The sequence below is a fragment of the Pecten maximus genome, chromosome 11, assembly GCF_902652985.1.
Source record: "Pecten maximus chromosome 11, xPecMax1.1, whole genome shotgun sequence".
NCBI classification, from domain to species: domain Eukaryota; kingdom Metazoa; phylum Mollusca; class Bivalvia; order Pectinida; family Pectinidae; genus Pecten; species Pecten maximus.
The window spans coordinates 37,388,666-37,406,971 of record NC_047025.1 but is presented as its reverse complement, the minus strand read 5'-3'; the positions used below and the strand labels follow the sequence as shown (position 1 = coordinate 37,406,971).

The window sequence follows — 18,306 nt, the reverse complement described above, 5'->3', positions numbered from 1 at the left end:
TCATCTTTATCACCTTACAACCTTTTAAGGTCATTCATAGCCACGTAACAGCCTTTGATATGTCCCAAATTCATCTGTTCACCTTAAAACCTTACAAGGTCACTTAAGACAAGTAAAAGTTTGATATTGTCATCTTTATAAGCTTAAAGTCTTAAAATGTCATAATATAATGTAGCCACGTCTTTGATATGGTACAAAATCATTTTATCCCCTTAAAACGGGAAAATATCACACATAGCCAAGTAACAGTACCTGTATGTATTATCTTTAAACCTTAAGAGGTCACTCAAGCCAAGTAAAAGTTGTGGATTGTCACAAAATAATTGTATCCCCTTAAAACCTTACAAAGTCACACATAGCTAAGTTACAGGCGTGGATATGTCAAAAAAATCACATTTATTACCATAAAAGGTCACATATACAATGTAGCCATGTAACATTCATGGATATATAAAAAAAATCATATTTATTACCTTAAAAGGTCACATATACAATGTAGCCATGTAACATTCGTGGATATACAAAAAAAATCATATTTATTACCTTTAAACATCACACTCAGCCATGTAACATTCATTCTCGAAAAAGATATTTGGAATGAAGCAAATCATTCCAGGCCCAAAGAGTGACTTGTAAAATAATCATAATCAATCAATAAAAATAAAGTCTATTATAGACCCAACGTAAATCAACCTCATTTCTAAGAATAATGATTGTCACATTCTGGAATAAAAATTCATATAAAAATACTGAGTATGACATCTGTTTAAAACGACCCACGATGTAATATCACATATCATTTACAATAAATCATCTGTAATATTTTATCACAAATATTAACCAATCATATTCATATTTAATCATAAATGCTCTCCTGTCCATGTGTGTGATAAAAAATAAAAAGTTATAAAATGAAATGTGTGTAACTATTTTTAATATAAGCTCATACTGTCCCAAAGATTATGTCATGGTACTGCGTCTGTCGTGAATGTTTTTTCTTTAAAACTGGATCCAGAGGGATTTTTAGATGCACAGAGAAAAGGAAAACTATGAGAAAAGAGAGGCGTCCCCTCCCATGTGTACATGATGATGATTCTGCTGTATTTCATATTCAGTAAATCATATTCCTTGTCTGAATTAGATTCTGCATTTGGAAGGTCAGGGATCTGATAGGACTTGGTAAGGAAGCCCTAAATAGTTAAGTTACACGTTCTCTGAAAGATGCTACACTGCTGACAGTGTATGATGCACTGTGTTTCAATAAAATGCATTGGATGTTTCGTCAAATTAACAACAAATGAAAAGAATAGCAGCACCCCAACAAATGACCGCTTATAAAACCAAAACGTACTTTTCAAAAGATAAAAAAAAGAATGCAGAGATTTGGAGCGTGTAAATGGTGTGAAGTTTGTAAATTTTGGAGGATGGTATTGGTGTGAAGTACGTAACTTCTGGAGGATGGTATTGGTGCGAAGTATGTAACGTTAGGAGGATGGTATTGGTGTGAAGTATGTAACGTTTGGAGGATGGTATTGGTGTGAAGTATGTAACGTTAGGAGGATGGTATTGGTGTGAAGTATGTAACGTTAGGAGGGTGGTATTGGTGTGAAGTATGTAACGTTAGGAGGATGGTATTGGTGTGAAGTATGTAACGTTAGGAGAATGGTATTGGTGTGAAGTATGTAACGTTAGGAGGATGGTATTGGTGTGAAGTACGTAACTTCTGGAGGATGGTATTGGTGTGAAGTACGTAACGTTAGGAGGATGGTATTGGTGTGAAGTATGTAACGTTAGGAGGATGGTATTGGTGTGAAGTATGTAACGTTAGGAGGATGGTATTGGTGTGAAGTATGTAACGTTAGGAGGATGGTATTGGTGTGAAGTATGTAACGTTAGGAGGATGGTATTGGTGTGAAGTACGTAACTTTTGGAGGGTGGTATTGGTGTGAAGTATGTAACGTTTGGAGGATGGTATTTTTGTGAAGTATGTAACGTTTGGAGGATGGTATTGGTGTGAAGTACGTAAATTATGGAGGATGGTATTGGTGTGAAGTATGTAACTTTGAGAGGATGGTATTGGTGTGAAGTATGTAACTTTGAGAGGATGGTATTGGTGTGAAGTATGTAACTTTTGGAGGATGGTATTGGTGTGAAGTATGTAACTTCTGGAGGATGGTATTGGTGTGAAGTATGTAACGTTTGGAGGATGGTATTGGTGTGAAGTATGTAACGTTTGGAGGATGGTATTGGTGTGAAGTATGTAACGTTAGGAGGATGGTATTGGTGTGAAGTATGTAACGTTAGGAGGGTGGTATTGGTGTGAAGTATGTAACGTTTGGAGGGTGGTATTGGTGTGAAGTATGTAACGTTAGGAGGATGGTATTGGTGTGAAGTACGTAACGTTTGGAGGATGGTATTGGTGTGAAGTATGTAACGTTTGGAGGATGGTATTGGTGTGAAGTATGTAACTTTGAGAGGATGGTATTGGTGTGAAGTATGTAACTTTTGGAGGATGGTATTGGTGTGAAGTATGTAATTTTGAGAGGATGGTATTGGTGTGAAGTATGTAACTTCTGGAGGATGGTATTGGTGTGAAGTATGTAACGTTTGGAGGATGGTATTGGTGTGAAGTATGTAGCTTTGAGAGGATGGTATTGGTGTGAAGTATGTAACGTTTGGAGGATGGTATTGGTGTGAAGTATGTAACGTTAGGAGGATGGTATTGGTGTGAAGTATGTAACGTTTGGAGGATGGTATTGGTGTGAAGTATGTAACGTTAGGAGGATGGTATTGGTGTGAAGTATGCAACGTTAGGAGGATGGTATTGGTGTGAAGTATGTAACGTTAGGAGGATGGTATTGGTGTGAAGTATGCAACGTTAGGAGGATGGTTATAGTGTAAATCATGTACCTTTTGGAGGGAAGTAATTGGTGTAAAGTATGTAACTTTTGGAGGATGGTATTGGTGTGAAGTATGCATGCATCTTATGGAAGTTGGAAACAGTGTGAAATAGGTAACATGGTAAAGTAGCCTTTTTCAAATCTGATTATCAATAAATCATTAATAATGTTTGTTTGGCGATGAAGCACCTTAAGAAATGTCTACAAATGCTACACAAGAATGCTGTATTACCCTGGATAACAATTACATAACAAAGTGAATGTCACATCGCTAGTAAGCATTGGGTTGTATGATATTGTGACTTTTACCTGGTGGGTAAAGTTCCTTCAACAACCGTTTTTTATTACACTTGCCCATATGGTTTCTTGGTAACTCAGTCATTACTTCCAGCACAGTGGGGATTTGATAACTAGGTAGTTTGTCTATACAGAATTTTTTAACTTCTTCCAGTGTCAGAGTTGTATTTACATGCAGACAAATGACGGCCACAACCTTCTGACCATACACCGAGTCAGGCTTCCCAATAACTGCCACATCATTGATGTGTGGGTGTGTCCGTAGCACCTGCTCTATATCAAGGGCGCTGATTTTAAAGCCTCCAACCTTGATGATATCAACACTGACTCGTCCCTGTATCTTGTACAGCTCACCGTTGTAGTGAACATTGTCACCTAAACAGAAAACAAACAACTAATAATGATGAAATCTTTTCTTCCTAGTACACAGCTAAATACATAAAGCAGAAATATCCATCTTTACATCTTACGCTATCAATAATAATAAGAACTTGGGAAGGTGAGCTAAAAAATATGATAAAACTTGTCTAGGAACAACCCTTTTTCATTGATTTCTTATGTTGAAATTAAAGTTTTGCTGACATTATATACAAAATGGCGTTTGTAGTGCTACTGTTTTTATAATGACCTCATATTTTGGGATGAGTTATCTCCCATAGAATATTCTACCTTAAAACATGACTTTCACAGATCATAAGTAACATTTCATCAATTGTTTAAGATCTGTTTTGTGGAGATATACCTGTGATAAACCAGCCATCCTGTGTAAATGATTTCTCTGTGGCTTCTGGTAGGTTCCAGTATTTACCAAACACATTGGGGCCCCTAACCAGTAACTCTCCAGTAACATCTTCATCTACAAAACATTGAATAAAGGTTTACAATGATCATTTGCTCCTCTCACACAGTATGTCATACCTGTGTAGTACTTAAGTGTAGACAGTAGCTCCCTCTGGTGTCCCCTCACACAGTATGTCATACCTGTAGTACTTACCTGTGTAGACAGTAGCGCCCTCTGGCGTCCCCTCACACAGTATGTCACACCTGTGTAGTACTTACCTGTGTAGACAGTAGCGCCCTCTGGTGTCCCCTCACACAGTATGTCACACCTGTGTAGTACTTACCTGTGTAGACAGTAGCGCCCTCTGGTGTCCCCTCACACAGTATGTCATACCTGTGTATTACTTAAGTATGTAGACAGTAGCGCCCTCTGGTGTCCCCTCACACAGTACGTCATACCTGTATAGTACTTACCTGTGTAGACAGTAGTGCCCTCTGGTGTCCCCTCACACAGTATGTCATACCTGTAGTACTTACCTGTGTAGACAGTAGCGCCCTCTGGCGTCCCCTCACACAGTATGTCACACCTGTGTAGTACTTACCTGTGTAGACAGTAGCGCCCTCTGGTGTCCCCTCACACAGTACGTCATACCTGTATAGTACTTACCTGTGTAGACAGTAGCGCCCTCTGGTGTCCCCTCACACAGTATGTCATACCTATGTAGTACTTACCTGTGTAGACAGTAGCGCCCTCTGGTGTCCCCTCACACAGTATGTCATACCTATGTAGTACTTACCTGTGTAGACAGTAGCGCCCTCTGGTGTCCCCTCACACAGTATGTCATACTTGTGTAGTACTTACCTGTGTATACAGTAGTGCCCTCTGGTGTCCCCTCACACAGTATGTCATACTTGTGTAGTACTTACCTGTGTAGACAGTAGTGCCCTCTGGTGTCCCCTCACACAGTACGTCATACCTGTGGTACTTACCTGTATAGACAGTAGTGCCCTCTGGTGTCCCCTCACACAGTATGTCATACTTGTCTGGATTATCCTCAGCAAACTTCACAATTCTCACACTGACGTAAGGCATTGGGTTCCCTACGGTACCTATCAAATGTAACATATTAAATCATTTACAATAGGTAATTATTTTGTGGGGTAAATTAATTATTTGGTTGGTTATGGGTAATCTCAATCTTTTAGTTAATATTTGGAAAAGTTTCGTTGTTCACAGAGGAGATCTCTACTTACCAATAATTTTCTTCTTCTTTTCCCAATCTGAAAAAAAACCCCAATATTAACAGCTGATTTGAACCAGTAGTTGATAATGCTAACAGAAAAGTTTGTTGTCGGAAATTGTCAGCACAATTATACTAACCTATAGCAAAACAAAGGCCCGTTGGAGAACCACAACATACGCCAGCCGCAATATTTGACACTTGGAAGGGGGTAGTTTCACAGGTTGTAATGCTTTAAAATGAAGTTTCATTGTTGGAAAGTTGGAAGAAGATATTGATACACATAATGGTGTGTAGTTGAAACCGAAGGACAACTTTAAATGATGCGATGTATATATGTTGCAAATATGGAAAACCTTGGTTTAGACACAACAACACAAAAATTAATTTACATGTTTATATACAGAATATACAGAGCCTGGGTCGGGTAGTATTGAAGTTATGGTCCGGATAAATAAATTCATCAAAGGGCAATAACTCCGCTAATAAGGGGGTAAGGGGCATAATTTTGGTATGTGACACTCCGGCTCATCTAGATGTATATTTGTGTCAGGTATGGAGAGCCTGGGTCGAGTAGTATTGGAGTTATGGTCCGGACAAGTAAAATCATCAAAGGGGAATAACTCCACAAATACGGGGGTAAGGGGCATGATTTTGGTATGTGACACTCCAGTTCATCAATATGTATATTTGTGTCAAGTATGGAGAGCCTGGGTCGAGTAGTATTGGAGATATGGTCCGGACCTCATATGTGCCCGAAGTAAAATCATCAAAGGGGAATGACTCCACAAATAAGGGGGTAAGGGGCATGATTTTGGTATGCGACACTCCAGTTCATCAATATGTATATTTGTGTCAAGTATGGAGAGCCTGGGTCGAGTAGTACTGGAGTTATGGTCTGGACACCATATGTGCCCACCCACCCACCCACCCACATGATAACATAATACTTCCCGTCTTTCGTCGGGTGTATAAAACTATGTAGATAATCCTAGATTTAAGTTGGATTGACTGAAAACTTATCTGACAAGGTCTCGGCACACTTTACCAATATAGAATGTGACGAGTCAATATCATATTTTTTTGTATTGTCTGACAAGATCTTGGCATACTTTACCACTGGAATGTACTGTGTCAATATTGTTAGTTATTGTCTGACAAGATCTTGGCATACTTAACCACTGGAATGTACTGTGTCAATATTGTTAGTTATTGTCTGACAAGATCTTGGCATACTTTACCACTGGAATGTACTGTGTCAATATTGTTAGTTATTGTTTGACATGATCTTGGCATACTTTACCACTGGAATGTACAGTGTCAATATTGTTAGTTATTGTCTGACAAGATCTTGGCATACTTTACCACTGGAATGTACTGTGTCAATATTGTTAGTTATTGTCTGACAAGATCTTGGCATACTTTACCACTGGAATGTACTGTGTCAATATCGTTGGTGAGAATCATGCCCGTCTCAGACATCCCATATCTCTCTAACAGGAAGTGACCAGTCCTTACTCCCCACTGTTCCAGGACAGTTCTGGGGAGTGCGTCCGAGCCACTGACCATTAGCCTGAAAAAAAGATCATGCATTTAGTCATCTATGTATGCAGGTTAATATTCTTAAACTTGATTGATAAGTCATCAGGTTGAAGCACTATAAATAGGTGACTGGGTTCAGGTAATCTGTAACAGGATTCTACTGCAGCTAGTGATGCAAACTGTCTTTTCCATAATCTTCAATATATCTTACACTCATACAAGTATATACAGACCTGGTTATAGGAATGTAGACAATAATTAGAGAAGGGCAGATAATCTGTTGGGCTACACTCATACAAGTAGATACAGAGTCTGTCCATTTTTTCTCATGTCTGACAGCCAGGCAATAAAGAGACAGGGATGGGACCACAGGATTATCAATTTAACTTCAGAATTTGAGAAACTCTTAATTATATGTACCATATTTGTATTTAGGTGTCAACTTTGCCATAATACATGCCATGCACCTTTTATTCAGTCTTCTTTGCAAATTGAAGGGTTAACAGGTAATAGCTAGCATTAATTGCCATACTGTAAATTAAAGACAATCCAGTGAATTACATGCCAGGAATGCAGAGAGGATGAATTAGTGTAGGAACTAATTCTACACACAAAATGTTCGATAGACACATCATATATTCAATAATGCAATAATTGCATTTGTTGGTATCATTCATTTTAGCAGGTGACATCAGAAATTCAATTGAAGTGAACCCATACTCCAAATAAAAGGAGAACCCATACCCCAAATAAAAGGACTTGAATGCCGCAAGTAAAAGTTCCAGTGAAAATTAGTGCAGATCAGACCCAAACAAGTTTTTTCTTTGATTTAGGTGAGAAGTCAAAATATAGGTCAAAGCTATACTCTAGATACACGACACACCTCAACTATGGGTGAATATTAGCCCCAAAGTATCAAGTTCCATTGACTAGAAGTGCAGGAAATAAGAGACAGGACAATTTTTTCTTTGATATCAGTAAAGATCAAAATGTAGGTCAGAGTGACCAGGTTTTGGTACATGAAATACTGCCTCAGGCTAAAATTAAAATATAGTTGTTTTGGCATAACCCGCCAGACCAAGAAAAATTGCGCTGACTCAAAAAAATTTATTACGAAAAATCAAGCTTTTTTTTAACAATTTGTCTGTTCCGGATATTTATGTCCGAAAGTTGCTGTACATACAGTATGTAGGTTTGAAACTATGTCTCTCAAACCCAAATAATGTTGGTGTGTTTGTTTGTATTTTGTTTTGTTAAAGAACCCAAAATAAATAATGATTTCCGTATTTTGATTTGTTTTCGTATTAAAGGTTGAAAAATCTGTTTTCAGAACTGAATAAAAATAAATTTCAGCCCTGTATACCTACATACCCATATGTATGAGCCCCTGGTCAGGTAAGGTTACAGAAAACCAAGATATTTTTAAGGGTGGCCTCACCTATGTAAACCCGGCCCATGCCCCAAGCATGAAGATAGGCAAGATAAAGTGAGGAAGGACAGAAGGATGTACAGACACAACACAAAAACCATCCACCCCCATTTCCCAGTGAAGGACTAAATAATCTAATTGTAAAGATTTTTTCGGGACCAAAGACATGAAATATCTACCTTATCCTTGACTTCATTTCACAGGCTTTTGTCTTGAAATCTTCATCACTAGAGGATAGATCAGAAGTTTGGTCCATTACCTTGAGGTAATCTATTAATTTTGCATAAATAGTGGGAACTGCCATCAACACAGTGATGTTATCATTTCCTGTCAGCTTCATCAACACCTGAAATAAGCATTAACATAGCATACTGTTTAATGCTTTCTGCTCAGTACCAGATGAGATTTTAGAAATTTGTCTAACAGCAATACATATGGATTATTTACCAATATAATTATTATATCATATTAAAAAGAATATCTTCTGAAGCTCTTTAAAAACTGAAAAATGTTCCTGAATTCTAACATATACCATTCAACATACAGTGAATCCCACTTATTATAATACCAGATAATATTATATCCTGATTACCGGTATGTAATACATAAATGTAGATCAATTGTGTCCAATGATTATGTACCTGATGTGCATCGAACTTTGGCAACATGACGCAGGTGGCACCACAATACAGGGGGGTCATGAGTGCATTCACCAGACCGTGAACATGATACAGTGGAAGGACATGAAGGATTCTATCACTGCTGGCCCACTTCCAGGACAACACCATCCCTTCCATGTTGGCTGTGACATTCCTGTGGGTCAGCACAACACCCTGCAGGATATGTAGAATAAAGAATATTATGTATATATTTCTTGGCTTTTGAATACCTCTACCTGATATTTAAATGAGCCAGTGTTCCTACCTTTGGGTTACCAGTAGTACCACTGGTGTAGATAATGACAGCTGGAATATCATCAAAATAACCAGCTCTAGCCATATTTAGAAGTTGACCAGTGGACGTCCCAAACCAATCCTCTTGAACCTTCTGAATATCAAACTCTTTCTGGCAGGATTCTGTGTAATCTGCTGAGGTCAACTCTAGGCACGGAATTCCATAGTCGGTGGTAATACCCTCTACCTTGTCCTTAAATTCAGAACATGTCACCACAACAGAACACTGGGCATCCTTTATACGGTATTCAAGTTCTGAAGGTGGGTGTGTCTTGGCGAGAGGCACTGCTACTCCTCCTGCCATCCATATTCCCCACAAAGCTGTCACAAATGACATGTCATTCTCACACAGTATTGCCACTCTATGGTTTTCAAGCGTGTTGGAGAGATCTACCTTACAACTTTCTATTAGGCGTTGCTTCATCTTATACCCGAAGTATAGCAAGTCTCGGTATGTAAAACTGCCATGTGGATCGATGATTGCAGTGTTGTCCAAATGATCCAGTGATCGTAAATATAGTGGAGTGGACACAAATCGTTCATCTTTCACTTCTGATGAATACTGTTGAGTTCTTATGCAAGACTGCTGGAATAATGAAAATTTCGTCAAATACCTGGAATAAGGCTTCCAATGCTTTTTTTCCCGCAGGACAGATTCTTGCAGTGATATGCTCTTCAAATGATAAAGCACTCTTTGAGGTTGATTCAGCCGCCACAAGGACACAGCCTTTAATCCTAGTCTCAGAGACATCTCTCACTCTGTGGAAAAAAAATAATTAGCAATGTATATGCAAACATACATTAGTATTTATGTCAGCTTAATTATATTTATAAAAGTGAGTATAAAGTCTGCAGTGAAGTATGCATATATTGGATGTGGATATTTTGCAGGATGTCAATTTGGGTCAGAATGAAGGCTTATATATATAGCCTGATAGAATCTAACATGGGTCTGTTCCGTGGACATGGATATACATGTATCTCAACCAAAGTGTAAGAGTTTGGCCAGTCAGCACGAGGCTTATATGCCAAGTGCTGGCCAGCCAAACTCTTACATGAGGGTGGAGATATCATTGTTTGGAGAACAGACCCATGTTCGATTATTTTTCTCACATCCTTGCTAGCAAATGTAAGTTTTTATGAAAGTTTTTCATTGCGCCATATACTTTGCTTCTTGGAATGTGCGTCAGAATTGATGATTCCATCATTTAGGACATGGTTAGGCCTACTCAACGTAAAATGATGATGTTACGTTGTTATACATGTACAAGTGTGTGCACCACTGCACCTTTCACAATGTGATAGTAAAATGAGGTATACAAACTGTATATCATAAGATATGCTAAGTCCGTGATTGCATATTGGATGTATTGACAGACGAGGCTAGGACCTGTGGTTATACCACATGAGTTTGTTGGCTACATCACCGACCTAGATCTAGATTTGATGCAACACTAAATACAAAATGTACACATGAAAGACCAAAGGCGCATGTCTAGTCTTATATTAAAAAATAGTCAGAATACCTATATATACATGTAGACTATTAAGTTTTAATATATAGGTATCCTGTCTGTTTTTAATGTAAGACTAGACATGCCCCTGTGTACATACTGATAATACCTAGCCCGAGTTTCCTCTGGCCCTACACAAGACATGGTGTCAGCAGAGGAAATTCGAGCTAGATAATACCAGACTTGTAAGTTGTATATACGTCTCTGATAATAGGCCTACCCTGCTCGGACATAATACAAATATATGAGGGTTTTTTTGCAAGTGATAATTTTACGTGTAATCTAGAACTTCTAGCAGAAAATCGGCATTACCAACGTAAATGTACACTGACAGTATTAGGTTGTCACACAGAAACGTCCAGGCTCCGGTCTAGTTCTTGACCAAAGTGTGTTGTCTACCGACAGTGGCTTCCATGAGTTGTGAACCTGATAAGTACGACGTTATCAAAACAGACAGTGTGCGAGTGCCGATAACTTTACACGTTTAATATATACAGATCCTCATTAATTTATAGGTGGTAGGACTCGCGCAACTATTTTACTATAATAATGTTTAGATATATATATTACTTGTGACTCCATCCCCCATCATGGGTTTGTGTTATGGGTAAAGGAAAAGCCTATCTATTTTTTTTTACTGTTTTCAGAGACTTGTATGATATATATACGTCTCTGCTGTTTTTTTTTAATGATTTACGGCTGATTTATTCAGAGACGTGTACATGTATGTCTCTGATTTTTTTTCAAGGAACTAGATTTTTACTGAACATGAAGTTTTGGGAAAGGTGCCGTGGGGTCAACATTTGGCCCCCACATCAATTTCTTTCATATTTTTCTTATATGTAGATGTATACATGTGTGACAATAAACCATAACCCCATAAAGGATTATATTAGTCATTATCACTACGGATAGTCATACTGGACCTCCTTGCATAAAACCAGATTGAGTGACGAGGTACTCCAACAAAACGCTTGATATAACTGATAGTGTATAACTGTTATATTGGCATACACGAAGTAAGCGTAGTGACACCTTTATATATTAGAAAATATGCGAATTTTTCATAAAACAAAAAATAAATCCAACATTGCCAACCTGATTTTGAACAGAGGCTTATCTCAGGTTCTAATCACAGTCTATCTTTTATACTTCTCAAAAAACTTTCCACATACATGTATATATATATATACAATTTGTATACTGTATACAGACAAAAAATAATGTAATTTCAAAACCGGTAAAATGCTTTTTTTTAGCACGCCAAACATGCCCTATGCATAAATACCAATTATCATGAAAAATTGCCTATCAAATCAAAACATGTTCATGTGAGATATTGTCCAAGTACATATGTATGTACCGACATCCGTTCCATATATGCCTCGATAACACAGGTCACGAAAGTTTATAATTCCATGGTCAAGAATGGCACTACATTTTGTCACAAATGTAGTATAGGGTCTTTATAATACTTGTTACAAATGTTACAGAGACACTCGTCCCATGTGGGCATTGTTGTTAACATTTTTGTAACATACCTGGTGGATTTACAAGGTATTGTCAAAAGTAATTATATGGAGCACCGTAGGTATCGTGCATATCCCACTATCTCAAAAAGTCAGCATTTGCGTCGAGTCTTTCTTTCAATAAAATATTTTCTGTGTTGCCTATTGAAGTTTTTATAATTCTCCTCCAGGACTGTTTTGTCGGAAATTCCACATATCGTGAATAGCTCAAAAGATAATTTTGTAAGCCATATTTCAACAATATTTCCCAGATGTCAGGAATGAACCCCAGCTGATGTTTTGTCTGTTTTTCTATGGACTGGTACAGTCGTGTTAAGAATTTTTGTTTGGTAGCATGTGTGATTTGCCTATCATGCTTTTTATTCACAAACTACAATTTTTCTATTTCTATGACATACCAAACCACATCAATTATATTAATGACGATTTGACATGATCTTCAGCAGTTATAACATTACTCCGAGCGGAAATATGCTTTTTGCAAAAGTTATGTCTATCCTCTGAACAGCTACCTAAGGCTGAGATTGTAAACTTTGATTATCTGTCGTGAAGACGCTATATAAATGCCACAACACTGCATTTACAAGATGTTTTTATGGGGACAAGGTATTTGTTATCCTTGATGGTACTTACATTTACATCTATGTTAAAAAAAGTGCTGATCACTCTCTTCAAAGATCCTCATACTGTGGGCAAAAGAAACGCAACTATGTACATGAACATTGTCTTTCCACACGGGTATGTACTATAGATACTATATATTAGTCCATTTTATTGGAATGAAAATGATACAAATATCTTGAAAACAATACTTGTGGCTCAGTGATAATGACGACGTGATTGTTGACCGGGGGTTTAGGAATGTGCTAACTTCCTAACTTCTACCAGGTAAAACACAGCATGACACACTGTCTGCCAACGACGACCGCCGGTGTACAAAGTCAAGATGGGTAGTAGAGAGTTACCATGGAAGACTGAAACAGTGGAAACTGTTCAGAGAACAGCTCGATCAGTTCAAACTATTTCCTTAACGTAATAAAGAACTGTTGAAAGTAACAACAGCTTCCTTACGCCTTGCTGAGCGCTTGCAATCCAGTTTGGCTCTGCCAAATACTTCAGCCCCAAGGGTCGCTGATGAACTCGACCTTTCTAGTCACAACAGGGTCAATTGCGTAATACTCTATGCCTGTGCGATCAAGTTTCCAAAACTTGATATGGTATATCTGGAGATAGTAACCTGTGGATCACATCAGTTAAACGTACCTTATATACATTGCAGAGCACCTGACACCAGTTGGAGACCTTGAAGTGTGGGTCTACCAGCCCGCTGTAAATCTCATCCGAGGCCAAATCCATTCAAGGCACAGAAAGGTTACGTTACAGTGTCAGGGTGTGGTATTTTTGTGTAATGACACTACATATTGTTGCTGGGAAAGGTACGTTATCGTGTCAGGGTGTGATATTACAGTGTGATTAAACTATATAATGTGGCCGGGAAGGTTACGTTACCGTGTCAGGGTGCGATATTTCAGTGTGATTACACTACATAATGTGGTCGGGAAGGGTACGTTACAGTGTCAGGGTGGGATATTTCAGTGTGATTACACTATAAAATTGGGCCGGAAGGTTACGTTATCGTGTCAGGATATGGTATTTTTGTGTGATTACACTACATAATGTGGCCAGGAAGGTTACGTTACCGTGTCAGTGTGTGATATTTCAGTGTGATTACACTATATAATGTGGCCGGGAAGAGTACCTTACAGTGTCAGGGTGCGATATTTCAGTGTGATTACACTACATAATATGGCGGGGAAGGCTACGTTACCGTGTCAGGGTGTGATATTTTTGTGTGATTACCCTATATAATGTGGCCAGGAATCGAAGTGTACATTGCCGTGTCAGGGTGTGATATTTCAGTGTGATTACACTACATATTGTGGCCGGGAACGGTACGTTACCGTGTCAGGGTGTGTTATTTCAGTATGATGGCACTATAGAAGTGTCAGTCAACATCATCAATTGACATCATTGACATGTGTGATTAATAGGACACAATCAATACTAAACCATTCGAGAAATATAAGGTCAGATGTCACCATGCCTGTGAAACATATGTTTCAAATAAATAACATAACATATTCGTGTTGTAAAAATATATTTAATATATATCAAAAAGTTTTAAAATGGCTCTATAAATGATGAATATATGAAAAATATATACTGTAATTTCATACACATTTACATGTATACATGTACTTTGTAATATATAAGGGGTCTAATTAAAGCATTCACATGTGTTGTTTGGAACAGACAACAATTTAGTGTGATGGCATATAGATTGGCCTAAATGTTTGAGAACTTCCTAAGCTTACCCAAAAGTTGTAGTGATGACTCAAAATATAAAGAAAGTAATTGAAAAGCAAGTCTTTAAAAAAACTATTGTACTTTAGAGCCAATCTGTTCAGTGATACTTCATAAATATGTTCATCAACAGTGGACAACATGCAAAAAATGGCAAAAAATCACATGATTCATCATGTGAGGTAAAATGTATGAAATAACATTTGCAAATGGACAAGCTAAGGCCATCCTGAGAGACTCAGTAACAGAAAACAAATGAACAGCCTCCAATAAAACAAGGTAATCTAAACAATTCATTAGTCTAAAGGATGTCATCGGAAATGTGAACAACACAATAATAATCCATGGTGTTAATAAAAAAATGTAACTAAATTGAAGTAATAAATTAAAGTGGCATCAGCAATGGATACAAAGTAAGGGGGATTCTATTTATAGTAACAGTGACCTTATTGGTGGTTGATACATGAATACTGTAACAACAGATGACATATGTAATAAGTGTATGAAGTGTCACCAGAATTGGATCAAGCATGGAAGTAAACAGAGAGGCCATGCTATTCTGTCATGTCTGTATCAGTATCGGAATGATGACACTGTTCTGTCATGTCTGTATCAGTATCGGAATGATGACACTGTTCTGTCATGTCTGTATCAGTATCGGAATGATGACACTATTCTGTCATGTCTGTATCGTATCGGAATGAGGACACTATTCTGTCATGTCTGTATCAGTATCGGAATGAGGACACTGTTCTGTTATGTCTGTATCGTATCGGAATGATGACACTGTTCTGTCATGTCTGTATCAGTATCGGAATGATGACGCTGTTCTGTCATGTCTGTATCAGTATCGGAATGATGACGCTGTTCTGTCATGTCTGTATCAGTATCGGAATGATGACGCTGTTCTGTTATGTCTGTATCAGTATCGGAATGATGACACTGTTCTGTCATGTCTGTATCAGTATCGGAATGATGACACTGTTCTGTCATGTCTGTATCAGTATCGGAATGATGACGCTGTTCTGTCATGTCTGTATCGGATCAGAGCGAGAATAATGAATAGTTTGAGACAATTTCATAAAATTTTCTATGGAATGTAAACATACTTTCTTTTCATCACCAAAAATTTTTGTCAGGCAGTTAATGATGTACACATAACTACAGGTAAATCAGTGATGTACACATAACTACAGGTAAATCAGTGATGTACACATAGCTACAGGTAAATCAGTGATGTACACATAACTACAGGTAAATCAGTGATGTACACCTAACTTCTGGTAAATCGGTGATGTACACATAACTACAGGTATATCAGTGATGTACACCTAACTACAGGTATATCAGTGATGTACACATAACTACAGGTAAATCAGTGATGTACACATAACTACAGGTAAATCAGTGATGTACACCTAACTTCAGGTAAATCAGTGATGTACACATAACTACAGGTAAATCAGTGATGTACACATAACTACAGGTAAATCAGTGACGTACACATAACTACAGGTAAATCAGTGATGTACATATAACTACAGGTAAATCAGTAATGTACAAATAACTACAGGTATATCAGTGATGTACACCTAACTTCAGGTAAATCAGTGATGTACACCTAACTTCAGGTAAATCAGTGATGTACACATAACTACAGGTAAATCAGTGATGTACACATAACTACAGGTAAATCAGTAATGTACACATAACTACAGGTAAATCAGTGATGTACACCTAACTTCAGGTAAATCAGTGACGTACACATAACTACAGGTAAATCAGTAATGTACACATAACTACAGGTAAATCAGTGATGTACACATAACTACAGGTAAATCAGTGATGTACACATAACTACAGGTAAATCAGTGATGTACACCTAACTTCAGGTAAATCAGTGATGTACACCTAACTACAGGTAAATCAGTGACGTACACATAACTACAGGTAAATCAGTGACGTACACATAACTACAGGTAAATCAGTGATGTACACCTAACTTCAGGTAAATCAGTGATGTACACATAACTACAGGTAAATCAGTGATGTACACCTAACTTCAGGTAAATCAGTGATGTACACATAACTTCAGGTAAATCAGTGATGTACACATAACTACAGGTAAATCAGTGATGTACACATGACTACAGGTAAATCAGTGATGTACACCTAACTTCTGGTAAATCGGTGATGTACACATAACTACAGGTAAATCAGTGATGTACACCTAACTACAGGTAAATCAGTGATGTACACATAACTACAGGTAAATCAGTGACGTACACATAACTACAGGTAAATCAGTGATGTACACATAACTACAGGTAAATCAGTAATGTACACATAACTACAGGTAAATCAGTGATGTACACCTAACTTCAGGTAAATCAGTGATGTACACCTAACTACAGGTAAATCAGTGATGTACACATAACTACAGGTAAATCAGTGACGTACACCTAACTTCAGGTAAATCAGTGATGTACACCTAACTTCAGGTAAATCAGTAATGTACACATAACTACAGGTAAATCAGTGATGTACACATAACTACAGGTAAATCAGTGATGTACACCTAACTTCAGGTAAATCAGTGATGTACACCTAACTACAGGTAAATCAGTGATGTACACCTAACTTCAGGTAAATCAGTGATGTACACCTAACTACAGGTAAATCAGTGATGTACACATAACTACAGGTAAATCAGTGATGTACACCTAACTTCAGGTAAATCGTTGATGTACACATAACTACAGGTAAATCAGTGACGTACACATAACTACAGGTAAATCAGTGACGTACACATAACTACAGGTAAATCAGTAATGTACACATAACTACAGGTAAATCAGTGATGTACACCTAACTACAGGTAAATCAGTGATGTACACATAACTACAGGTAAATCAGTGATGTACACATAACTTCAGGTAAATCAGTGATGTACACCTAACTACAGGTATATCAGTGATGTACACATAACTACAGGTAAATCAGTGATGTACACATAACTACAGGTATATCAGTGATGTACACCTAACTTCAGGTAAATCAGTGATGTACACCTAACTTCAGGTAAATCAGTGATGTACACATAACTACAGATAAATTAATGATGTACATGTACACATTACTAATTATAATCATATTCCATTATATATCTATATTAAGAATAAATTGTATATACATAGTAATGATAATGATAAACTGTCAATATATCAACATGAAAGGACACTACAGGTGACCATCTTAATGACTCATTTTCTCTAATCAGTGTTTTTATTGCAAAATATCTAGGATCATGTCAAAATAAAAAGGTTTCCTATAGAAATATTTTGTATTTTATAAAATGAGTGATAGTGACAAACAAAATCCCTGATTTTTAAACTATTTGCATATAAAATGGACAAGTAATATTATACAATATTGACAATTGTGTTTGTTCTTTGTTCATACGTAACACACTTTACAGGATTAAAGACAAGTGTGGTTGAATATAAAGTAGAAAAAAATAATCGGATCAAATTATCTTTCCCATTTCAATCAAGATTACATCACAATGACAAAATGTATAACTGTTTACTGATATATATGGAAAAAAAACTTAAATCCATCGACATTCTCACCGAGTAGCTACAATACTTTCTCCCTGAACATAACTTATCATGAGACACATTGATCAGTTAATATACATTTGATAGTTTTTACTTAAAAAAACAAATTTTCAACAATTTTATATGTAAATTTATAT

At 37.2% G+C, this 18,306-nt stretch overlaps 1 protein-coding gene and 1 long non-coding RNA gene across 3 annotated transcripts; one reads left to right on the top strand and one right to left on the bottom strand.

The window, feature by feature from the left end:
- Positions 1-243: 243 nt before the first annotated feature.
- Positions 244-11,107, bottom strand: LOC117337548 (malonate--CoA ligase ACSF3, mitochondrial-like). 2 transcript variants are annotated; one of them, XM_033898575.1, is made up of 9 exons: positions 10,969-11,107; positions 9,114-9,901; positions 8,831-9,022; positions 8,369-8,535; positions 6,646-6,791; positions 5,232-5,258; positions 4,968-5,087; positions 3,940-4,053; positions 244-3,572 (listed from the first exon to the last, which is right to left on the bottom strand). In XM_033898575.1, exons 2-9 carry the CDS (start codon positions 9,891-9,893, stop codon positions 3,172-3,174), a joined length of 1,947 nt encoding a protein of 648 aa, XP_033754466.1. In that variant the 5' UTR covers positions 9,894-9,901; positions 10,969-11,107; the 3' UTR covers positions 244-3,171. The 2 variants fall into 2 exon arrangements, with proteins under 2 accessions (XP_033754466.1, XP_033754467.1); XM_033898576.1 differs by having other exon boundaries at positions 10,989-11,065.
- A 6,286-nt stretch (positions 11,108-17,393) lies between these two features.
- LOC117337140 lies at positions 17,394-18,145 on the top strand. Its single transcript, XR_004534762.1, has 2 exons — positions 17,394-17,543; positions 17,660-18,145. It is a non-coding gene; the product is annotated as an uncharacterized LOC117337140 (long non-coding RNA).
- Positions 18,146-18,306: the final 161 nt, after the last annotated feature.